This window comes from Polyodon spathula, chromosome 21, assembly GCF_017654505.1.
Source record: "Polyodon spathula isolate WHYD16114869_AA chromosome 21, ASM1765450v1, whole genome shotgun sequence".
Classification (NCBI taxonomy): domain Eukaryota; kingdom Metazoa; phylum Chordata; class Actinopteri; order Acipenseriformes; family Polyodontidae; genus Polyodon; species Polyodon spathula.
The window spans coordinates 12,147,369-12,173,843 of NC_054554.1; the positions used below are offsets into that span (position 1 = coordinate 12,147,369).

A 26,475-nucleotide genomic window follows, 5' to 3' on the forward strand; every position below is an offset into this window, starting at 1 on the left:
TGCTCCAAACAAAACCACAACGATTTCTCTTCCCTGTGATAATGACCTTTGATAATGGTATCCGCTTCCATTCATTTACACAGAGAAATGGCGGTCAGGAGCCTAACAATAGGAGCCAAGCTTGTACCCAAAACTGAGGATTAACCTGGTAAAACATTTCTCATTACCCTAACTGAAAGTCATTCAGTCGGAGGCTTCTTGATGGATTTCCAGAAGTGCATGAAATGTATGTGCATTGTGTATCATGTATTTACAAACCATGGTAATCCTAACACTGTGATATTTGTATTGCAAAGCATTAATCGCCATGAATTGCTAAAATCCTCCTGCGTGAAAAGTAATATAACAATGCAGATAACACCTGATTTTTCTTTTTCCCTCTGACCCAAGTTTATGTGCTATATCAATAAGCCTCTTGAGAGATCAGTGAACTAAAGCAATTCAAAGAGCAGAAATCTCAAATAACATGCTATAGGTGAAGAAACCCTTCTAAAAGTTTACCATAGTATAATCACAGCAAAGTGTAATAAAGCCAAGTGAAAGCATGGTAAAGAATAGCAAGGTATGGTAAAGCATATTAATAAACATGGTAAACCAGGGTAAATTATGGTAAATGCATTGTATAACCATGTGAAAACTGTAAAAAATACCATGCAAAAATACTGTGGTAAGCTTTTACAAACAAAGTTATATTGGTTGAAATTGTTATGTTTAATGCAACATCTAAGGTGTAATAGTCAAAGGATTTCATATAACTAATATCTAGTTTAGTAAGGAATTAAAACATATATTTTTCAGCTTCTATGTAGTGTGTACAGATAATGTGACAAGTGCTCCAAATAGCATTTTGTTGACCTTTTTTCATGTTTAGTAACAGCTTGCAGGTGATGCATATCCCAGTGATAGGGGAAAACTTACATATTTAATGTATCTGGTAAAACACTTATCCATTTATGATAAACCTTTGCAAACATATGTATTCTTTACTAGTGTTTATTAAGAGAATGAAAATCCTTGTACTGTGATTTGGTCAGAGTGCAGATCAGAACGCAGTGACAGTAGAGGTCTAATTACATTGCTAAGCAACGCTACCATGATGCATCTGTTCACCTCTTTAACGCAGATGTTCAGGTTGAACAATTTTTGGTGAAATTAATGCTGGTCTAAAGAGGAGTCAAAAGAGTGTAGTTTTATAAATTCCCTTGAAACTTAATTACCAGAATTACAAGATAAGAATTGTAATATTCATTTGTTATTACATAATTCCACTGTTAGCAGTGCTGAGAGTATACGAGTATTGCTCAAGTACAGTATGTAGCTGTGGCAGCATGGCAGGGCAATGTCGTGAAGGTGTTTTGTGGTGCTGTCTCCATGTTCTGTGTTATTTACAACTCTGTAAGTGTTTCCGTAGACCTTTTGTTTTGACCCTTGTGCCGTGTATTTTGTTAATGTGTTTTGTTCAAAGCATACAGCCACAGGACTAAATGCATTGTATTAAATTAGTTTATAGTGGCATAGCACTACACAAGCCAAGATTCAACAAGCAAATAATATTTTATCAGTAACAAAGTACTGAAATATCACAGTTATCATAATGAATATATTCTTCTTGTTGTTTAGAATCAGGCTGTATACCATGTTTCTGTTTCAGTCTTCACATCTTGGTGACTTCCACCTGTAGCCTCTATTACACTTTAAACATGTCTTCTCTCTGAGTGCAGCTGGTACATCAGAGCGTAACCATGAACCTGCCCCCCCCCTGCAACACGTTGCTCCCAGTGGATGTAAGAAATACCACTTTTGTTATATGTGGTATTTCTTACTGATTTATCTCCACTAGGTACAATGTTGAAGGGGGACAGGTTAATGGTTGCACTCTACCAGTTGTATTTGTGTATGAATGAATTTACTGAAGCAGCTGTCTCCGTGGCCAGTGTTACAATGTAAATTATATAAAATAAGTTGAAACTAATTGAACTGCTTATACCAAAACCCAAGCCGTTTCTCGTTTTATGACACCAAGATGTTTTTTTTATCCTTGTCGAAAAGAATGAAGGCAAGCTTAGCAGTGGTGTAAACAGCAAATGCTTATTACAGAGCTTCAATTTAAAGAAAGCATTCTGAACTGTTACTAAAATTTTATATCATAAGGAACTTGCTCTGTGATTGGTCGATTGATCACACTTGTCCATGTACCTCTGACTGACACCCAGGTGCATGAGACTGAAGTATCTAATCAGTCCCCTGCTATGACTAATGTGTGACTGTGGACTGGAGGATGAACAGCTTCTGGATATACCTTATTGTGTCACATAGTGTGCCGTGGACCACCCAACTCCAAAAAGCCTTTCAGCCAAGTTACATATTGAGGATGGACTGCTTTATAAGGGAGCTGAATTAACTTTAGTCTAGCCCATTGCTATTGGTATTTTCTAAAGAGCACTGAGTTGCCCACAGGGGATGCTAGATCTGAACACCTTGACAGACCCAGCATTGCTCCATACTCTCTGCCATAGGTTTTACTGGCAGCTGATGCACCGATGCAGGCAGCATAGCTGTTAAAATGCTCACCTGTCACCTATGGGAGCTGGTGGCCGGATAGACACATTGTTTGTGTGCATAAAGGCACTAAGTACAAACCCACTAGGGGGGGGGGGGGGGGTGTTCCCCTTTAGTGAAAATATAGCGTGTCTGGCTTAGCACCAAGGGTTGACAGTTCAGACCCAGACTGCAGAGATGAAAATAATACATAAAACTAAGTATTATACCTCCAGGTCCCCAGACTATTGTGGAGCTTTTATATCAACTAACTAATCCTAAATACTCATGAAGTACAACGTTAAACAGGGAGGTTTTTAGAAAATCTACTGGATGCAGCCTTTTTGGGATTTCTGAATACCAGTACACATTCTACTGCCAGGATGAATCCTCCAAAGGACTGCTACCATTAGTATAACATTAAAGCTGAAGGGAGATGTGTGTTTAGTGAAAGGGATATATAGGTAGTTATGTTAAAAATGTTTTGTACTGGCAGCATCCAAACTAGCTGCCTCAGTTCCAGTAATAATTCAAAAAACTATATTTACTGACAGTAATATCTGCCTTTTTTAATCTTATAAATTGTGCTGAGTGATCAAGCAAGCCACAAAACAATCTATAATGCGTACAAGGCTTTTAACTGCAGTTTCAGGATTTCTCTTGTTGTTAGTTGTTATGTTACATTAACAGTTTTCTTTCACAAAAATTATACACATTGCAGATTGGTGTAAACCCTTTGATAAATATGTACCACAGCCTCTTACAGGGTGCATCCCACAAGACTCTGTCTTTTTCTTTTTATGTTGTGAATTCTTACAGCTTTTGCAAGAATAAATTATCTCAAACCTTTTCCCCCATTTGAAACTGCCTCTTTAAAAATAATAGCTGTTTAAAAATGCAAAAACCTCAAAACAGTTGCTTTTTTTTGTTATTTTAAAGTAATAATTGCAGTTTGAATTAATAAATCATCAGATGAGAGGTGGGGTCATGTCTTGTTGAGGCTGACACATAAGTCTACTGTTTCTGCTTATGTAACAACATACACTAATCACTTAATAGTTAACTCAAACTCTATGATGGGATCATACCTACATACGTGTATATGAATCACACTTTAAATTTCCCCATATATCTGGGAAACTGCTTATCCAAAATGGCAGGAAACAGGGTTTTGACATTATTTAGCATAGGTTATTGTGAGTCTCAGATTGGACTGATATATGGAGCTATCTATCTGTATGTCACACTTAGATTTTTTAAATATTTTAACAACACAAGCAGTTATTCCACGTACTGTAACTCATCCATTTTTGCTTACCTAATGAAATGTCTTCATTATCAATGTTCATTAAATTACTTACTGACATTTCTTATTTTACACTGTTAATATAGGTCATCAGCTTTGTAACCACACATATTTTGAATTTCGTGCCGCGGCGCGGGATGCGTGTTGTTGCCACGCTTGTTTGTTTTATTCTCGGCAGCCTAAATGAATACCAGCAGCAAACCAGCTCACACTTGGTCTTGTTTCTAAAGCACAGTATTTGGAAGAAAGGAATTGATACTGTGGGGGACTGATGTTCATTTTGCCCGGGTCCTTGTAATAATGTGAATCCAAGGAAATTAAACTGCAGATAAGAGGCTCAGCACGGATTAACTGGCAGCAACACAATCTGAGAGCAGAAATCGTGTCAGTGTGCAGATAACAGAAAGAAAATGACTCTATTTTAATGATCTAAGCTATGGCAGATCTACTTACTGTATAGTATTACCACTGGTTGACCATTTCAACATAACTGTATAAAAACCAAAGATAACTAATTAGAGATTACTAATTAGAGATAACTAATTAGTTCATGTCTCAGCTCATTTTATATTGAAAAAGTCATACAAATATTACCTATAGGAACACCCAAGACCATGTTGTGTTATCTGTTACATTTTTCAGCTGCACAATGAAAGCAGTCTGTAAAACTTTCTTTTCTTTCAGATATAAAACTGAAGATGTTGCTTGATGAGTCGGTAAGTAATCCACTTCCACTTGGCACTGGAAACAAACATGACTAATTTCAAAGTGATTTCAATTTGTTCCTTACTGTTGGTGAAAGCATTTTAGTTTACTGACAACTAATTAAACCAAATAGACTCATCTCTGCTGTTTTAAATGCTTATAGTGCATTTAATGTAATGCAGTCTGTAAACGTATACACCTTGATTTTTAACCATTATGTCATAATGATTCTGCATATGTGTGCTTGTATGTTCACTCCCAGCCTCTGCCCTTTTACCCTAAGTCTGTGTTAAAATGAAATTAATGAGGCATCCCAGTTTTTGTTTAATATATTTTATCTGTGCTGTTTCACCTGAAAGTTGCTAATCAGAAGCACGTTCAGTATGTTTCAGAGGCAACTCAGTTAAGATTTGTCCATTGAACTAATTAGCCACTTTGACAGCCTAGTAATAATTTATAAAAATGTTTCTGTAAGTAGAAATGAACTACACTCCAAACTTGCAATGTACTCAATATTGTCCTATTGGGAACTGTACGGTTTCACCTTACAATCATATTTAGAACCACTACTATGCAGTTATCAAAGGTAAAAATTTAATAACAGAAAGAATAATCTACCTTACCTGACGTTTACATCCCCAAGCCCATCCTCCTGTTTTTCATTGCAAACTTGTCGACAGGGCTGGCGCAAGAATTTTTTCCGCCCTAGACAAACAAAATTTTGCCTCCCTCCCTTTTCACTTTTTTTTAAATAAGATATAGATAGATAGATAGATAGATAACTCATTGTATTACTGATTTAACTAAAGTGTCGAAGCACTGGAAAATGTTCAAGGCTGGGTGTACGAGACTTGCACTGTGTGTCTGACCTCAGCCAAGTTGTTTACCGCATTTTAAAGTAAATCACATTATGATATGGTTCTTTGACGACCCATTTCCTTTGTGCCAGCCAAGCCTTTTCATGTAAAAGACATTGTTTTATACCCCCACACCCCCTTTTAAAACAGTAAACACATGCATTAGTGTTCTGGAAGTAAATTGAATCATAACTCTGTATCAATTTCGTTACCTCCAGCTGGTACCAGCAAGTCAAGATTGTAATTCATACATTTAACCACGGGAGGGCGGCAAAATAAATATTATACATTGTCCAACCTTTTTGGCTAAAGAGATACTGATGACCAGAGTTCTTAAAAAGCCATATTAAAGAAAACTCAAACTAACACAATTGTGGAGCTGAATATATGCAGTATATGGCTCAAGAACCATACTTTGGAATGACCTGTTACATGAAACACAGTTAAAATTAGTGTGTGTATTTAATTATTACCAAAGTATTGGGATTAAATGTAATTTGCTTTATGCTTTTGTTGTTGTTATCATTATTCTTAAATATTTTCTGTTTTTATATATCTTTGATATAAATACACCATGTAAGCTCTGTTTTAAATGCAGTTTTTTTCCACCAGGTGTCACATTTAGCCTGCCATGAAATGTAAGCTAAGACTGCTAATGTAAGCAGACCTTTCAATTGTGCAGTAACAAAATAACTAGAAAATGAAATTGATTCTGTAAAATGTCATTATGCTATTTCATTGTTGTACACATTGTAGTAAACTACTGTAGTAAATATGGTGCAGTTCTGATGAAATAAGCATGAAACTATTCATCTTAATATGCCTTGCATTGTATTAAAAACATACTTCCCAAACTACAGCATTCCAGTTGTAAAGGTCACTATGCACAACCAAAAGGCAGTTGTACTGTCCTCCCTAAGGAGATATTTCTGGCCCCATTTAATATTATCAAACAAGTCAGCAAGAGTGACAGACAGCAAACGCAGGGACCTCAGAGGTGTCAATTTCACAAACAACCGGTTTATTGTTGTGAACAATAATATCAACACATGAAAAAATAAACAAAACAAAATACAAATGGGTATAGAACAGAAAAAGAAAATGTAGAAAACAGTAATTTCAATAATGACAAGAAAGAAAATAGGTAACTGTATAGAGCAGGTAAGTAAGTAAAGGTGCAGGTAAGTATATAGGTAGAAAACAGAAGGCCAAACAGAATCACTAAATAAAAATGAGTGTAGTGTCCACAGGGTCTCCAATAAACCCACACTCACAAACACAACACACAAACACACATAGAGAAAGACAAAGACACACAAAATAATTACTGATGAAAAACAATGACTTATGCAAACAATTACAGTAACAGTATAGGCCCAACAAGTCCAGCAGTGGCAGGGTAATTGAAATCCATACAAAGTAACAAAATAACAAAACCAAACAATACTGGAACCCAAAGTAGCAATTAAAAGTTAAAAAAAAGCAACAAACAAAAAAGGAATAATCTCACCGGATAATGAAGTCCCGAAATGAAACCAGTAAACAAAAACAATGATGTTGAATGTAGAAGATTGAGGGAAAAATCGAGAAACTTGAAAATGGTAAGCTGGTCCAGTTCTGATGGATTGAATGGTGTAACAGTTAATTAGAAAAACATCAGGAGACTTCGAAAATGGATACTGCCACACACAAAAGCAAGAAACACTAAATAGACCTGAATCTACAGCTAAAGTTAAACAGTGAACAAAGAAAAGAGTTTAGACATGTTGCAAAAATCAGAAAGGATGTACCATGTTTATCTAAATAGTTGAAGTACACTGAGATTAATTCTGGTGTTTGGTAAGGGAGTCTTCCTCCAGCTCTAACTAGCCAGTTTTTGAACAGGTGCTGGCTTCTTATGAGTTCTGTAATTGTAGGAGTGGAGATTTGAATGAGCCAATGGGGAGAGAGGATAAACAGAGGAGGTTTGCAAGGAACTATGGGGATTGAAGTTTAACCTGGCCAGGCTGATGACCCTGCTTAAAGGGACAGGTGGGTCAGTTTGTCTACTCACATTATGTAGCATTAGTTGCAAAAGCTGGTCCAAAACATGTAAGGGCAAGTTTAGCGGAAAACTTTCTGGTGGTATCAGATAAGGGATGAGATCTTATCCAGACTAACTTACCTTCTTCATTCTGACAGAGTGCTCTCTGAGAGTGGTAATTCTGAGCTTGCTGTTTCCGAGCCTTGGAAACATGATTCCTCACCTCTTCCGTAATCTGCTGATGATGATATAGCAGTTGGTAGGGATCAGTGGACGGAGTGGGAGCAACAGCGATTAATCGGTCCAATGGGCCTCTGATGTTTCTCCCGAGAGCTAGTACTGCAGTGGCTTCATGTTTGGTGGTGTTGAGATTGAAACAGAACTCAGGTAGCCATTGATCCCACAGCTGCTGGTTTTCCCTACGAAAGAGGCAACCATGGTCTTTAAGTTGCGGTTCACACGTTCCGTCAGGTTAGTATGTTGATGGTAGATTGTTATGGGTTTTTGTATGACTCCCCAGATTTTGCACACCTCTGTGGGTAGCTGGCTTGTGAACTGGAGTCCACGGTCTGATAGAATGTGTTGCGGAGTTCCACATCTGGTGAAGATTTTCTGTGTCAAAATGTTCACAGTCTTGGCAGTTTTACTGTCCCGCAACGGAAACAACTCAAACTACTTCATAAAGTAATCAACTATGACAAGGATGTAAGTATTACCTTTTTTATTTTTTTGGCAAACGTCCCATTAGGTCCAGACCCAGCATCTCTCCGGGCTACTTGACCATAGTGGACTGGAGTTGACCTGCGTGTTTGGTGTTGGAAGGTTTGTACTTCTGGCATGTTTGACACCATGTATCTTTACGGATGGAGGGCCACCATGCCACCTCCAGCATGTACAACAAGGTCTACATCCTGCCCAGGTGACCTCCCAAAGGGTTGTCATAGTAATGGTGGAGGAAGGAATCCATTAGCTGTTCCGGAAAGAGATGCAGTTATCATTAGCAGTATTGAAAGCAATGTCTTTGACGATGTCAGAGATGGCTGGGTCTTTGGACTGAGCGGACGCTGTCTGGTCCATGGTGGTGTGAAGATCCATGCTACTCACAGAGGCATTGCTGGTACACACCGCTGCAGAGGAAGTTGAAGGAGGAGCTCTGAGAGTGCATCAAGTACAAGGTTAAGACTGCTTTTCCTGTAAATAAGGGTACAAGTAAATTGGTGTATGTCTGCAAGAAAAGGGCCTCATCTCAAGACATACAGTTTAATTAATTAAAGATACTCTGTTACACAATGTGAATGGACAAACTCACCCACCTGTCCTTTTAAGTAGGGTCAGTAGCCCAACCAAAGTTAAATCTTCAATCCCCATAGTTCCTTGAAAACTTCCACTGTTCATCCTCTCTCCCCATTGGCTCATTCAAATCTATACTCCTCCAATCACAAAGCTTGTAAGAAGCCAGCACCTGTTCAAAGGCTGGCTAGTTAGAGCTGGAGGGAGACTCCCTTAGTCTTAGTGTGCTTCAACTATTTAGATAAAACTGGTACATCCTTTCTGAATTTTGCACTTTGTCTAAACTCTTTTCTTTTTTTTATGGTTGCATGTTTAGTTTAGCTGTAGATCTGAGGTCTAGTGTTTTCTGTTTTTGTGTTTGACAGTCTCCTGATTTTTTTCTAATTAACTGTTACACCATTCAACCCATCAGAACTGGACCAACTTAACATTTTCAACAATCTCGATTTTTCTTCAGCCTTCTACATTCAACATCATTGCTTTGTTTACTGGATTCATTTCGGGATGTCATCATTCAGTGAGATTGTTGCTTTTTGGTTTATTGGATTTTTCTACTTTCATTTGCTACTTTGGGTTCCAGTATTTTTTTGGTTTTGTTATTTTGTTACTTTGTATGGATTTCAATTACCCTGCCACTACTGGACTTGCTTGGCCTATACTGTTTACTGTAATTGTTTGCATAAGTCATTGTTTTTCATCAGTAATTATTTCATGTGTCTTTCTCTGTGTGTGCACCTGCACATTTACTTACTTACCTGCTCTATATAGTTACCTATTTTCTTTCTTGTCATTATTGAAATTACTGTTTTCTACATTTTCTTTTTCTGTTCTATACCCATTTGTATTTTGTTTTGTTTATTTTTTCATGTGTTGATATTATTGTTCACAACAATAAACCAGTTGTTCGTGAAATTGACACCTCTGACGTCCCTGCGTTTGCTGTCTGTCACTCTTGCTGACTTGTTTGATAATATTAAATGGGGCCAGAAATATCTCCTTAGGGAGGACAGTACAACTGCCTTTTGGTTGAGAAAAGTGACCGTTACACAGATGTAATGCTTGAGTATATTTTAGTAATGAGTTGATTTATACACTAGTTATGTATTTATTTATTAGTTGTATTTTCAGTTACAGGGACAATGTTATATAAGGGGATTCTGTTAAACAGTGAGGGGATCTTGTATAAGTTTGTAATCTTCCACCACACTTATTTCGAAAGCTCTTTTTCGCATTTACATTTTGCTTCATATGTACAAATCATTTGATCTGATATGACACGCCCATTAGATCATGCTCCCAGGGATACTTTTAGTTCACTAAAACTCCCATTTCTAATTGTGAAAGAGTTCTATCTGCTCAAACTGTGCAAAAATGATGTCTCTTGCAATTGGAGACACCCCACACAAATCACAAAAGAGAAGATTCTTCAACTTTAGAATTGTCATGTGTTCCATGCACGTGATGACATCTGTACACAGGATAAGGATGGAATTTATCTATGTGTTTAGGATGCAGCCTGAAATATAAGTGAAAAGGTTGGACAGCCAGGATGTGTTTCTTTGTTGTTCGGGTGCTAATTCCAAGTTCATTGCTAGAGCTTTCTCGCTTTCAGGAGCCCTGTAGCCTAATGCCTCCTCTCCACATTTCTTCCTGACAGATATCATCTGCACATTGTAACCGTCTACTGACCTCAGGCTGTAGCTCGAATCAGGGAAAAATGGGGACTAACTTTGTGCTGGTGCTAACAGATCACAAGCCAACATGTATTCTTCATTTTAAAATGAGGCTTCAATAACAGGGACTGTGTGCTGATTGGATATCAAGTCTCTTGCATGTATTTGAAGACTAATATTCAGTGATATAGAGGGTAATCCATGAATGTTAAAGGAGTACTGTAGTTATTCCACAAATTATGATTTGGATATCATTGAGTATTCTGTTTATATAACAAGTACAATGTGTGAAAAATAAAGTATGAATAAACCAAAATTAAACAGCTCAATTTTGGGAATTGTGTTTTTTTTTTTTTTTTAATAAATTAAGCTCTGCATCAAAACATTATGTATTTGTGCGAGTATATATATATATATATATAGTGTCTACAGGAAGTATTTCCCTCCCCTGAACGTTTTCAGTTTCTTTGTGTGAAAAAATGGGGGCGGGGGGTGAAAAAACAAATCAATTAAAAATAAAAACCTAAAAAGTCTTCATTAGATAAGTATTCACCCCCCTTTGCTATGACACTCCTCCTCGATACTCCTAAATAAGCCCAGGTACAACCAATTTCCAGAGTTCACACAACAAGTTAAAAGGAGTCCATCTATGTGCAATAAAAGTCGTTCACATGATTTCAGATTAAATACACCTGTCTCTGTAAGGTCCCACAGTTGGGTAGTGCATTCAAAGCAAAGATACTACCATGAAGACCAAGGAGCTTTCAGAAAAACTCTGGGATAAAGTTGTGGAAAGGCACAGATCAGGGGAGGGGTATAAAAAGATTTAAAAGACATTCAATATCCCTTGGAGCACAGTCAAGTTGATCAATAAGAAGTGGAAGGTATACGGCATCATCCAGAATCTTCTTAGAGCAGACTGTCCTCCCAAACTGAACAGCCTCGTAAGAAGGGCATTGGTCAGAGAAGCCACTAAGAGGACAATGACAACTCTGAGACCTACAGTGTTCCATGGCTGAGATGAGAGAAACTGTCGATGTGTCAACAATAGCTGAGGTACTCCACAAATCTGGCCAGTATGGAAGAGTGGCAAGAAAAAACCCATTTCTGAAAAAAAACCCATGTAAAATCCCACTTGGAATTTGCAAAAAGGCATGTGGGAGACTCTGAAAAGATGTGGCAAGAAGAATGGGTGAATATTGCACGATCCAGATGTGCAAACCTGGTAAAGACTTACCCCAAAAGACTCATAGCTGTAATTGCTGCCAAAGGTGGTTCTACCAAGTATTGACTCAGGGGGGTGAATACTTATCTAACCAAGACATTCTTTGGGCGAAGCGTGGCAGGCATCTTTGGGCGAAGCATGGCAGGCATCCTTGGGCAAAGCGAGGCAGGCATCCTTGGGCGAAGCGAGACAGGCATCCTTGGATGAAGTGAGGCAGGCATCCTTGGGCGAAGCGTGGCAGGCATCCTTGGGCGAAGTGTGGCAAGCATCCTTGGGCGAAGCGAGGCAGGCATCCTTGGGTGAAGCGTGGCAGGCATCCTTGGGCAAAGCGTGGCAGGCATCCTTGGGCGAAGCGAGGCAGGTATCCTTGGGCGAAGTGAGGCAGGCATCCTTGGGCGAAGCGAGGCAGGCATCCTTGGGCGAAGCAAGGCAGGGAGTCAGGACAAGTTGATGTACTGGCCCTCTTCGTAGCCGCTGCGGCCGGGCCATTTTTCCCCATGCTCCCCTCAGCAGACTATATAGTGACTGCTGAGGAATGCCAGCATCAAGTCCTGGTACTCTTTCTTGTACAGGGAGAGGCAGCTCCTGCTCCTCTCCCCCTGATGTTGATGGAGGCAGAGGCAGCTCCAGCTCCTCTCCTCGCGAGGGTGGGGGAAGTGATACCAGCAGGCATTCATCCTCTGCTGGTGGTAGAGGCCCAGCAGGCATACACCTTCTGCTAGTGGCGGAAGTGATACCAGCAGGCATTCATCCTCTGCTGGTGGAAAGGGACCCAGCAGGCATTCACCCTCTGCTGGTGGACGGGGACCCAGCAGGCATTCACCCTCTGCTGGTGGACGGGGACCCAGCAGGCATTCACCCTCTGCTGGTGGACGGGGACCCAGAAGGCATTCGCCCTCTGCTGGTGGACGGGGACCCAGCAGGCGTTCGCCCTCTGCTGGTGGACGGGGACCCAGCAGGCGTTCACCCTCTGCTGGTGGACAGGGACCCAGCAGGCATTCACCCTCTGCTGGTGGAGGAGGCAGAGGCAGAGGCAGCTCCTGCTGCTCTGCTCCTGCTGATGGAGGTGGCGGAGGCCTGTAGTCTCCTGCCAGTGAAGGTAGCGGAAGCAGAGGCAGCTCCTGCTGCTCTGCGCCTGCTGGTGGAGGTGGCTGAGGCAGAGGCAGCTCCTGCTGCTCTGCTCCTGCTGATGGAGGTGGCGGAGGCCTGTAGTCTCCTGCCAGTGAAGGTAGCGGAAGCAGAGGCAGCTCCTGCTGCTCTGCGCCTGCTGGTGGAGGTGGCGGAGGCAGAGGCAGCTCTTGCTGCTCTGCTCCTGTCGATGGAGGTGGCGGAGGCGTGTAGTCTCCTGGCGGCGGAGGTGGGAGCGGCGTGTAGTTTCCTGGTGGCGGAGGTGGGAGCGGCGTGTAGTCTCCTAGTGGCGGAGGTAGGAGCGGCTTGTAGTCTCCTGGCGGCGGAGGTGGGAGTGGCGTGTAGTCTCCTAGCGGCGGAGGTAGGAGCAGCATGCAGTCTCCTGGCGGTGGAGGCTCTGCCTCTCTTTCAGGGGACTGGTGTTGCTCTGCCTCTCTTGCAGGGGACTGGTGCTGCTCTGCCTCTCCCACGGAAGGGGAAACCAGCAGGCATTCTTCCTCTGCTGGTTGTGTTGGTGAAGGCTCTGCCTTCCTCTTCCCATTTCCCCTTCTCTGCCTCCTCCTCACCTTCCTCTCCTGGGCCAGTTCCATCTCCTGCCATGGAGGGGGTCAGTCGGGTGCTTTATGCCCGACCTCGCCAACGGCAACGTACCACTCCTCTCCTTTGAGGCAGGTTTCCTGATCCACCTGCGGCGATGGTATGGCCTTCAGGTGGATCCACTCCTCCATGGTCTCTACCTCACCCCAATCAAAGGCCTGCACAAAAAGAGGGTCTTCATATGGGCACACTTCATGGAGGTGCCCATACTCCAGACAGGCAGAGGCACCATGTAGCCCCTCCTTCTTTCAACTCCCTCTGGTGCTCATGCCACCTCTTCATGTGCTCCTCCACTTTATCCATTTTTTTTTTTAATCCACACAAAAAAAAAACTCTCCTGGTCTGACACTTGGAGGCGCTGTTAATCCCACTTCTAACACCACGTGTCACAAAGACGGCCGAAGTGGGCGGAGTCAGAACCAGGAAAAGGAATGAACGACAGAGAGGTGTGGTTTGGTGGAGCTGAGCGAATGTTTCGCTCAGCATTTAATAAACAGAACAGAAAATGAAAAGGTTGTACAAACAAACACAAACACAGCACACGTCGCCAAAACAAAGAGACAAACAAAACGGACTAATACTAAACAAAAATACGGTGAGCAGATATTTTACTATTCTTATTATAATTACAATTACTACCTCCGTCTCCTATCCCGTTCTCCACTCACCAAACACCCAACTGCGAGTGGGTGAAAACATGCTGTTTTTATGCAGCTGTACCAAGACTCGATTGTTAATCAATCATTCAATTGGAGTCTCGGTACAACTGCACGTGAATTAATAAAGTGCAATTCCCCGTGCTCACATATTACATTTTACTTGCACGTGAAGTGCTGTGCAATCCTCGTGCCTAAATACAAATATACATTTGTAGTCAGCCTTTTTCAATCCACTGCTGGATGATGGCCTCCCCAAGATTCTTCCACAAAAACCTGTGTGCTGCGTCCCTCATCTACGGTGCTCCGGCATGTTTCATCAAATTCCATCTTGCCATTTTCATGGAGGTCTTCTTCTTGGTTGCTTTATATCTATTGGGAATCTTGTAAGAGCAGTAGTTTGTCTTTAATTGACAACTTATAACACTGACTGTGTTGTGTATTGTATTGAGATCTGCATAGGAGCAACACATGCTTTTGTGCTGTGTATGTTTTTCAAGTTATATTATGGGATAACTTTCCCATTTGTTTCGTTAGTGCATTGCAGTTTATCATGTACAGAAATGGGACTTTTGTTCAATTTGATTATCCTTAATAAAGCAAGACTTTATTTTTACTTTCTGTTATACATTATTCTCAACTTGGATAATTGCTTTAAATAAAGATCAAAGTCTTTCACCCTTCACAAATGACTTAAATTCCATAGAAATTGGCTTTCAAACAACATATTGTTACTGATGTGAACAGCATGGTACTTGCTACTTCTATGTAATCACACATTTTATCCTCCAGTAGTTATCAAGTAAGATCACAGCTGTATGCCCCATAATCTAAAGTACTACCAAGATTTCTATCACAATAAAGGACCAGTGATTACTCTTGCTAATAGATTTTAAATCCTAGGTTATCATCACTTGGATTTTGTTTAAACAAATAACCATAATGTGTATGTTCTAGTTCCAGAGCTTTAATAAGTGAGATTTCCTCTACATCAGTTAACAAAACCTTAAAGAGATAATCCCCTCAGAAGCACCTGTAATCACACAAGCAAACGAAGGAGCTGAGCAGCCTCCTGCCCTGATCTCTTGGTTTCCATTGTCCTGTGTGACTGTGCTCACATGCATGTTGTAACCCATTCCCGCTGAGCACCATTAAATAATTAAAAGTATTTTTTTGATCTCCAAGGTAGCTGTAATTTGCTTTGAAGTGGGAGGCTGGAAAGAACGAAGGTGTGATAAGTTTTATTTAATAATAGTAAGGGAGAGGTAAGAAAAACTATTTAAATGAAACGTGTAGCTTTGGTTAAGCAGCAGAATATTTATGCTGTTATGTTAAGGTTAGCTTTGGTCTTGACTGTTTTCTAAGAGTTTTTTTGGTTCATTGTGTATCGCCCCCAAACTTCAACAGGCTTCAACCTTCAACATCTAAAATGGAGTTTCCCCTGAGATTTGGTTCACCAGATTTTTATATTTTCCTACAAAATACCCAAGATGAAAATCCTTCCCCCGTGATGCAAAAATATGCCTCTACTTTGGGTTTTCTTTTTTTTTGGTCAACTCAGACCATTATTCTTCATCTATTTTCTTAAATAATTTGGCTCCTCGTGTTAAGGGAAATACTTTCCCTGCCAAATAGTGTTACTGCCAGTACTTTTGCATGCCAGTTTTATTTCCATCTGAAATGGCTTTCATGTCTGCAGCTCCAACGTGGTAACCCCATCTAGTAATGAATGACAGGGGTAAAGGATGAGAACATGTTTTCTAGTTGGGCTCTTTCTGCTTCAACCGCTAAACAAACTGCACTTAAATCACTATCTCATACAATGACTCCAATTCGACACTTGCATGACACACTTTTATTTGTTGAACTCTGTTTGCCATTCACAAACACACTGGATTGTATTCAATTGATCGAAACTGTGGCGGAGCAAAATACCACTGTCTTTTAAATCACTAAATAAGATCTTCTCTGGCATTTTGGCGCTTTGATTTCCATAACCTTTGTGCACAAACTGAAATGATCTCAGTAGCGGTACCTAGATATACCCCTGTGTAGATCAATAATACACCCCATTGCGTTTATTTTCTTTGTATTATCCAAATCATTCAGGCATTGTAACATGAAGGCTTCATCTCTTGCATCACTATCTGTAACCATAGCTCTTCCACTACACAGCAGGCCAATTACTGCTATAAAAGTATTTTTTTCCTGTTCTTCTTGGAACAATGAATCACCATCTGGTAGTGGGGAGTAAAGTGTACAAGATATAAATTATCTTGAATTCATTAAAGGACATTTAGTATAATTAATTAATAAAAGAAAACCTAACCCTATTTCCTCTCCCTATAGAAAATTCCACCAGGAGCTGACTCTGTCCCACTTGCCAGCTAACTGATCGGGACCTTTCCTTTTTGGTGCTTACAAATGTTTCCTTCCAAGTATATAGCACAGTTTTATTTAAATGGACTGTCACTCTCTCATTGGAGGCGCTGGACAGTGGACGGGACACAGAGGAGAGGAGAGAGGAGCGCTACACTGCGCTCATTGAACGGGTAGGGCTGGCATTTTCCACATCGCCAGCCCCTACCACAGCACAAGCAATATCGGCACTGAAGGCTTGGGTAATGAAGATGTCAGTGGAGGACGACCCAGAGGCGTAGTTGGTAGCGTTTGAGCGGCTTGCTACCACTGCGGCTTGGGCGCGGGAATTCTGAGCAAGCCAGCTGGGACCTTGCCAGATTGGGGAAACTCAGGCAGCCTACTAGGCAATGATTGACCTTAATGCTGCCAGTTACAACCTGGTCAAACAGGCCATTCTCTGGTGCCTGAACATAATGGAAGAAACCCACCGGGTACAGTTTAAGGAATACCGAAGATCCCTGGAGACACACCCCAGGGTGGTTGCAGAACAGTTGTGCAACCACGTAGAACACTGGCTGACCCCCGAGAATAAAACCAACGTGCAAATGGGGGAAGCAATAGTGGTGGACCAGTTCACCCTGGAGGATGCCTTGAAACTGGCCAAGGACTTTGAGGACTCCCTAGTTTCTGCCCGGACCAGGATACTGTAAGCTCCTGCCCTTCCGAACAGCTGACCCCCTACCTCTCGCTTCTCCAACACCACCACCACCATCAGTCCCGGGACCCAAACTACCAAGACCACCAAACCCACTGGGCCCCCTTGCCTCCCCTCCATGGAGACCAGGGTTGGCCCCCTGCTGGGGTAGAGGTGCTGCCCCTGCCCCGTTGCTGGCATCTAATAGATATCTAACCACTGTTCCCTCTGTTCCCCCAACGAGTTTTAGGTGCAACCAACCGGGACATCGGGCCAGGTCATGCCCCGCTGCCATGAAGTATGACGTAGCTGCATGTGATTGGGCACCTGAAATAGGTAAGCATGGGGAAAATGGTCGGAAGGGGCCTTGTATGATTGAAGTTGTTTTAGGTAATGTGAAAACCCACGCATTAGTGGATACAGGTTGTGACAAACCTTAATTAGAACAGCTCTCCTGGGCGGGCTGTCGTGGCGGCCAAGAGATCAGGTGGCCATCTCCTGTATCCATGGAGACATGGCAGCATACCCCACCCTAAAAGTATATTTATTGGTAGGACCGATAAAACGTCAACTGGTAGTAGGGGTGGCGGAAAGGTTGCCAAACCAGTTATTCTGGGCCAAGGCTGGCCAAAATTCTAAGAATTAATCCAAATAATGGCAGTCTCAGCTGCAACCGTAAACATGGCAGAAAAAAAGAAAAGGGAACAAACTGGTGATGTGCTTCCTTTTCACACTGAAATGTTTTCTCCTATTTTCCGTCCTAGAAAAACGAATAAGGAAAGACAGACCACAAAATGGGAGGGAGCATCTTTGAGACAAGGCTGGGGTCTGGTGGGAGAGTGCGTGCATTGTAACAAACGCCAGTCAAAAGGAGTCGGAACGCAGTGTGACCGAGAGGGCGAGGTTACTGGGCCATCCAGGGCTGATGCTACTCTGGCCCCTCTCAATATACCGGATATGTGGTACTCAATCGCGGACATAGTGTGGGGCCAACACAATGACCCGTCACTGGTGCACGCTTGGGGGCAAGTCCGGTCTATTGAAGGTAAGGATGTTGATGGCACTGGGGAAAAACCAAGACAGATCACTAAGAGAACAATTTGACACTTCATATTTGTAATCCCTAATAATGATTCTAACTGTTCCAAACCCTTACAATACACCACTGATATATACTCCCTAGGCAACCAACTATAGAATTGTGCTTCATGGAACCTTTAAGAAAAAGAAGGGGTAAACAGTATTCTTTATAGAATGCCTAAGAACATGTGAACTATTGTTTGTGTATGTCAGTTGATTTACGGACTGTACCATGTGTGATACTCAATTGAATACTGTCCATGTTCAGAACTACGGTTGGTACATTCCTATCTCTAAGAGTAACTCAGAGCTGCCAATAATGTGACTGTTAATGACACCTGCCTTAGGCCTTGAGGCAGAGTTCGTCAATTATTCTTAAGGTCATGCATTAATGCATACACCTTATTTACATAAATGTGCACCCTCTGCTAAGCCTCAGAAAATGTGATTGATATTCTTTTTTTGGATCAACCCGTGCTTTTATTTTAAAATGGAATAATAGAGCATTATTTAAAATATGTATTTAAGAAAAAAAAATGATCCAATTTTATTTGTGTGTGTAGGTCTATGTTCATTCATGTTCGCATACATACAGGTTCCATCTTGAATATCCCATTGTTAAAAAATGAAAAGGTGTATCTTAAACATAAAAACATAAATAAAGCCTCATCTGTGTTATGCCCAACAGAAGACGTTACTGTACTCATTTCTAATGTGTTTCTTTATTGGATAGTTCCTATAGCAGGTCTGTTATATTACTATATAATGATGAAGTTACAATTTTACAACTTTTCACTCCTATGAGTTCATATTTATTAAGTTGTGGGGTTGGGCTGGACAACTCAGTTTGGTCTTTTGTGTCACAACAAACTTGCATTGGGACCTTTATTTTGTTAAGGTTCTATTAAGGACCATTATTACAGTGAACAACATATGGTTCTATACAATGGGTTGAATATGAAACCAACAATTATAATTAATAGATTATTTAACCCATTATACAAAATATAAGCTTTGGATAAGAATGGTTTGTAGAACAAACAAAACAAGGGTTCCGGGAGCAATATAACCACATGGTTCTAAATATGTACTGTATTAATTAAATTGTTTCCTGCATTCACTAAAAGAGTCATATTGTATTCCCTGATTTCCAATGTAAACGTCTGCTTCTTTATTTATCATGTGAGATAATTTCCAACGTGGATGAAATACGGTATAACTGTTGACTTGGCTGCCTGCTGCTACCAGCTCCACATCAAAAATTGGAAAAAGATTTGAAATAAAGGAATTTCTATATAAACTGCATATTCTTTTTTAGTTTACCTTTTGCTTAAATACTTGAACTGTGTGTTGTAGTAGTGCAGTACAATATAAAAAATATTACTTCACGTGTTTTACAGAATTGAATACAAATAGTCACATAGGCCTCACTTAAATAATAAACACTTTAATAATAAAAGTCTATAGACGACACCGATATCTAAATGACTAGTCAGTAGGGCTTTGGGGGTTTCTTATTATCAGTACACATTCTATAGCCAGTAAGAATCCCCCTCAAACAGACTGCTGCCAGTGGTTTAATGTCAGGGTTGAAGATAAAAATATCTCAGTGCCCTTAAGTTTGGAGAAAGGGGTGTGGGTAGATTGTGTTGTGTGCACCTGGCAGCAGAGAAATCAGCAGCCTTAGTTACAGTAGAAATCCTACTGCTAGCAACATCTAAACACATCTGAACCCATGTTAATGACACTTCCCATTGCTGCCAATGTCTTGTAGCTACTTCCTTGCCCACCTGTGCAGGTAATTGGTCAAGAATATCCCGTATTTAGTCTAATATCCCATATTTAGCCTATGTTGCACACAAATCTCTCCGATGACCTAGTTCAGTCTGCCTTTCATTTCAGGCACTCCGTTAAAATCCATAAATTAAGGAAATTAACTGATGGGGCCCGAGGCAACTTTGTAAGCCATTTAAATCTTTAAATTTACAACATCTTCTGCATACTTCATGTAATTGAACTAACTGCAGGGTTGTTACTTCAATGTGAAAACCCTGTCTCCCTTGTATTTTGTACTCCTGAAGACACAAGAAGATTTAACATAAAAAATGTCATATTTCCTCTTCCCATCAAAAAGAACAAGTTTGACTATTATTATTAGTAGTAGTAGTCATAGTCATAGCAGTGGTAGCACTAGTAGTAGGACCAGTGTTATTGCTATTATTATTATCATTACTAGTATTAATATTACAGTATTATTAGAAATGGCACACTGAGAAAAAAAAAGTAAACAGTACACTACCTTTCACTTTAAACACTGTGTTGTATAGTACAGGAGACTGTTACAAATGTACTTAGTAATGATTTTAGACAAACGTTTCAAAGACATTATTAAAGACTTCTAGTTCACACGTTTCTTTTTGGTACCACTAGACCAGGTATTCACCTTCATTTTACCTTCCCTTATTTCAAAAACTGTACTGGTATTTACATCACTTTCCCGCTAGTAGGCGCCAAACATCAAAAAACCTATTCTCAGGAATCCAGTGAAAGTACAGTACTGTGTTTGGGGATTATTCTAATAGCCTGGGTGGACCATATCCAGTTTTTAAACTCTTAAAATGTCAAAAACAAAATAGTTTACAACAGAGCTACACTGTAGGGTTCGACTTGTGCCTGTTGTTAGTGGTCTTGCTGGGAATACAACAACGTTTTTGAGACAGAACATCAATAACTGATGCATTTAAATGTTGGCATATTTGTATTTTTAAAAGGCAGTTGTAGTAGTATTTCATTTCTGCTATAACAAAATAAAGCTATATAGGCAAACAAAAAATATCTAGCTGCCAGCCTGCCTGCCTGCCTGGGAAATCTTCATGGCAGACATCTCCATCTAGCCCTGTGCTATAATTGAAATGGCGCGTTTTGCCAGAGGCAGCTTGTGAGGGCGCTTTCTGCAATAGCAGAATGCATGTCGATATACGTCATTTGCTTTTAATGGCCTACAGGAAATTTGGCGTTACAATGAGACATTAGCGAGGGGAGAAAGGAGAGAGAGAACACTGCCGCATGAAAACTGTTTATAGAGATCTGCATATTCAACATCAGCATTTCCTATAGATACTTTATCAACAAGTTATACTGCGGTTCCATAATCATAAAGTACAAGAGATGCGAGAAACGTGCTCTGCGTTACTTATTTGGGAACTGGAAATGTATGCCTAGTTGAAAATGCCCTGGGAAATATTACATCAGACGAAATGACAATGATTAAAATCGGCTTTTTTCTTCAGTAAGTCTATTGAGCGACGTGACAGTGACCTGACTACAATATTAAACCGTTATCCCCCAGCAAAGGAGAACTTAAAACCGTTATAATGGTTTAATTATTAGTAGTATTACTTATTGTTTTTTAGAAAAAGGGGGATTACCAAAAAGGTCCAGTCTTTATCAGCATCCTGGGAAAAGAAAGAAAAATATCACATTTTCATCGCGAAATTAGCTTGGGCGCGAGTAGGGTTGAGTTAATTGTAGCCCAATCCTTGCCCCGAAGGCGTTTGGAAAGCCTTGAGCAAGAATTCGTTTTTAGCTCCCCTCTGTTATTTAGAGACGGATTATTGGCTTTCTTCTTCTCATAACAGCCTCGGCAGTTTCATTTTACCAAAAACAAAGAGAAGAAGCTCCAAAAAAATCGAAGCAGTCGCCAACCATCTGATATTAAAAAGTCTGTAGAAATACGAGCGGAAAAAAAGAAGGAGAGATTTCTTCTATGTACAACAAGGTAAGGGCGAAGCGTTGCTTCCTGTGTTGCTTTTTTGGAAAGTGTCTGATCTGGAGAGTAGTCTACCGCGCTCTATGGAGCTTTAAAGCTACAGCGACCCTTTTCTTTTCTTTTTTAAACAATGTAACATTTCTAGTTGTCCTGTATTTAAAAAATAAATAAATAAAAGGTGAATGGTAGGGGGGCGAGGGGGGGGGGCTAACTTGTCACTGTCAAAAAGGGCATGCAAGCCGTGGAACGCTCGCGTATTGAATTACACTTTAGTTTTAATGAAACTTGTTGGAAATGTTAGCAACAAAAGGGATGCTGCAGCTTTTTACAGGAGGCAAATAACATCTGGCTTGGATTTGTTGTGTCGTTAAACTTCTGAGTTCTTACAGAATGTTAGCACTGGTACTTTCTACTAGACAAGGAAAGCGAACTTATAATAAGAAGGGCATCATCGTACACCGTGTATAGTCTGTGTTCAATGTGCACTGGAGCCAGCGAAAATGTTGTTTTTTTTGTTTTTGTTTTTTTTAAATACTTAACCACTGAAACGACAGTTGCAGTTAGTACATGCTGTGTGTAGGAACACCTTTCCAAAACAATGCTACCGTAGGTTTAATTGTAGATATCGTAGTTATCTTTTTATTTTGGAGTATAAACGATACATTTTTTTTTGTTTGTTTGTTTGTTTGTTTTGTTTCTCATCAGATCAAAAGCATCGTTTATGATATGCGGGTACAGAATGTGTAAGACGCCATATTGTGCAATAGGAAGATTTTTTTCCTCCTTGGGCACCAGTATGTACAGAACACTGGTTGTAATGTACAGAGCATTGCTATTGCTTTGTTGGAAAAATATATTTATATCTATAACGTTTCCAGGCACTGGCATTGTTGTAGGCTATATGTTTTTAAATGTAAGATGTGTAGATTTTCCTTTAGATGAAAAGAAAAACTTTTACAGATGACATTTGTGTTTTTTGTTTTGTTTGTTTGTTTTCATAATCCTCTATAGAAACATTTATTGTGTGGAATCTAAATTAATTTATACCATTGCTTTTGTAGTCACGTTGTGAAACTGCCTGTGATGTGAAGTTGTAAAGCAAAGAGAGTGAAGGCAGCATTATACCTACAAATTTACTTTAGCAGCTTGTATGATGGGAACGTGGAAGAGCTGACTAGTGTGTCTAGTGTTAAATACCTCGACAACACAATGAAAGATCCGTGCTCAGTCAGCTGGGACTGGTCTCATTAAATAGGAGTCAATGGTCCTCTACCAGTTCAGATGTTTATTTCTGTCAAGGGGGATATATATATATATAATATATATATATATATATATATATATATATATATATATTATATATATATATATATTCTCTGGGATGGATAAGCTTTGCATCAACAGCAGTTGTTTGGTAATAACCTTTAGCATGTGTTAATTATTGCTATTTATTATCCCAAACCTTTCTTTCCCTGTGTCTTTTATTTTCATGTTACCCTTCACCCCGGTTGCCCCTCCCTCACAGCGCCTTGCACCATGTTGTTCTTAATCTCAACTGTACTCCCCCAACAATAACACCAGTGTTGGTTACCATGTCCGCAGGCCAAATGAAGCGGTGGGATAGCTTCATACGCCCAAAAGTTCTTAAGTCTTTTTAAGTCTTTAGTCTTTTCTTTCACTGGGATCTGAAATGTATCACCCTGACTTGTGTACTGAATGAACAGTGTTCCTGTACCGGTCGAGCAGAAAGGCACACCCTGGAAAATTCTGTAGTCCTTCAGCTTCTCTGCTACGGGCGCTTCGCCCCAGGCAAAGAACTGAATGGAACTCCAACAACTGCCTTCTGTTTACCTTCTGTGGTTAAAATAGCAGCTTAGCAAATGGGCGACTTCAAGGAGGAACGATTTGATTAGGCAGCAGCAACATTGCTTGTTTAATCACCCGGAGAAAACGGAACAACTGCGCTCACAATGGGACAGAAAATTATTTTGTGTTCAAATAAGCCTCGCACCGAGGTGGTTCTTTACGTTCCTGCGCAAACTTAGTGTAAATAGCTTTGACATCAGTGTTTAGTATGCGCAACTGGAAGGCACGGATAACGTACGAATGATGTGAAAAAAAAAAAAAAAAAAAAGTTTTGCAGTATCTTGCAATCAGACAGCAGTGGAGTTCAGCTGTTGCTCCTGGGCGACAATGCATGTACAACACCACGGGGTTCTTTGGGCAGAGTTCAGGAAGGAATATTTGATTTGTTTAGCTTTAAAATAAGAACCACATTTCCAATGGTTAATTAAGGGTTACATTTCATTATGTTATAGATGTATTGTAGAAATTAAAATCTATAGAAGCAATAAGTTGAGCCGTCCTACTGAATTAAATCTGCTATGGCCTACAGTCATATTTGAAGAAGTTGACAGTCCAGTTTTGTTTACATTTGTCTAGTTCAGTGCAATATATAGAAATAACAACGTTTTCATATGCCATTGTATACCTCCCACAGCTGCAAGTTGTATCGGAACTATACATATTTGGCTTGCGTCCTTACAGCTAAACCGAATTTGCGATTATGTAAATAAACCAGACTGTCAATAAGGCACAGAAGGGTAAACTTTTTAACAATGAAGTGAATAGACAAAACTAATTCGCTTTTGTGTAAAACTGACTACAAGAGTGCACTGCAGCTTTCGAAAACGTCCAGGTAGTTTTTCTCCTGTTTCTTAAAACTTTGATTGTTGTCTGCATAATATTAGCTACTTCATAGATTTTTTTTTTCACCCACACGTAGCGTATCAACTGCAACGCCTCAGGTTATGAGGAAGTCGCTAATTTAGAGGCTCTAGTTATTGAGCCAAACTTGCAAAAGCACCCGAATCTCAATTCACAAATTGGTTATTAGTTTGTCAGGGGATATTTCACGTCTAACACATAAGCCCACGACCTTTAATTAGAAATTTGCATTGTTTTGCGTGCCTTGAGGCCAATACCTAGCATTTTCTCTTTCTTGGTCGCTAATAAGCATCCTTCCATTCACCCCTCCGGTGTTATGAAGAAAGGGATGCAAATACACTTAATTAGAGTTGTGGCAATAATTTCTAAGCTAAATATGCGATCTGATATAGAAGTGATTTGATAAGAACCAAGATCACACTTTGCTCAAAAGGTAAGTGAGTGGCATTCCAGAGGAGAAAAAAAACAGCTGACTTTTTTTTGTTTTGTTTTTTTTTCTAATTGCTTCCAGGAAGGAAGAAGCATGTCCCGTCTGTCTTTGACCCGGTCCCCAGTTTCACCGTTGGCTTCGCAGGGAATCCCTCTCCCTGCTCAACTCACTAAATCCAATGCTCCGGTCCATATCGATGTTGGAGGGCACATGTACACTAGTAGCCTGGCAACCCTCACCAAATACCCGGACTCCAGGTAAGTGAGAGTGCTTTGTCATACTGCACTGTATTTTCCTGTCAATGCAGCTTTTTTATTGCCTACAGCTATGGTCAGAAATTTAGCATAGCCGAAAATTGTAGGATTGGGACACAATTAAAAAAAAAAAAAAAAAAAACTTAAAAAAAATTTTTTAAAAAAAAAAAACTATATGAACATTATTTATTTATTTATTTATTTATGTGTTTGTTTAACATCATATAATCAAATAAACTACAACGTTACATCGCAAAAGTCTACTGTGGAAGCCATAAGAGCAGTACTGCTTTTCTCAGTTTTTTGGAAAACTACAAAGCGCTATGTAATTCAATATGTTATTGTTAACGTAACAGTATTCCACCAACAAGTTTTATTTGACTTGTAAAGTAACATTTGTTACTTTTGTTGGGTGATGCAAAACTTTTGGCCATAGCTGTAGCACATACTGTGATGGTATCCTGTAATGTTATTTAATATAAATTAAGTATTATTATTATTATTATTATTATTATTATTATTATTATTATTATTATTACCTTTAAATAGATTTAAAGCGGTTATAATAAAATAATTTTAGTGAAACTTTTTCGAAAATAATAACTTCAGTTTAGTTTATAGACTCAGAGCAGAGAAACCCTCACTCGACTGACTGTTTTAGCTACGCAGTCGACTGCATTTACTAGAACAATAGAACAACAAAACGAAGACACATGTGAATTATTCGGTATATTGTAAATGCAAGTCTAGTCGGTACAGATACACTGTAGCAATCGAGAGTGATTATTTTTCCAACAACAAGTTTATAGGGAGTGAATATTTAAGAGCAGTTAATAAAAATAAAGAAATAAATATATACAAATTGCCGCCTATTATAAAATTGGTAATTGTGGTGGCTGTTGGCAGAGGATGAAAAAAAAATGTGCCCATCTAACACAATCTCACAGAAAGACATGCTTTTCTGTTTTCACCACAAACTATGCACGAGAGTGAAATCATTGGTTGTTCTATTTATAGTTGATCTTTAATTGCGTTATGCAGTACATATACCTGGTATTTACATCACATTGACACATTGACGAGTCGTTCTTTGTAAGTCGCGGTCAGGAAGACGTGAAACATTTTTGTTAATAACGTAACTATACACATTTGAGCATGGGGT

General features: G+C 39.8%; 1 protein-coding gene across 1 annotated transcript in view; it reads left to right on the forward strand.

Annotated features, from left to right (window-relative positions):
- The first annotated feature begins 20,555 nt into the window (after window positions 1-20,555).
- Window positions 20,556-26,475, forward strand: part of LOC121296588 (BTB/POZ domain-containing protein kctd15-like) — a 29,395-nt gene continuing 23,475 nt past the window's right edge. The window contains exons 1-2 of the mRNA XM_041222299.1: window positions 20,556-21,911; window positions 25,141-25,316. Coding sequence (XP_041078233.1) covers window positions 21,900-21,911; window positions 25,141-25,316 — 188 coding nt within the window. The 5' untranslated portion in view covers window positions 20,556-21,899. The remainder of the gene's footprint in view (window positions 21,912-25,140; window positions 25,317-26,475) is intronic.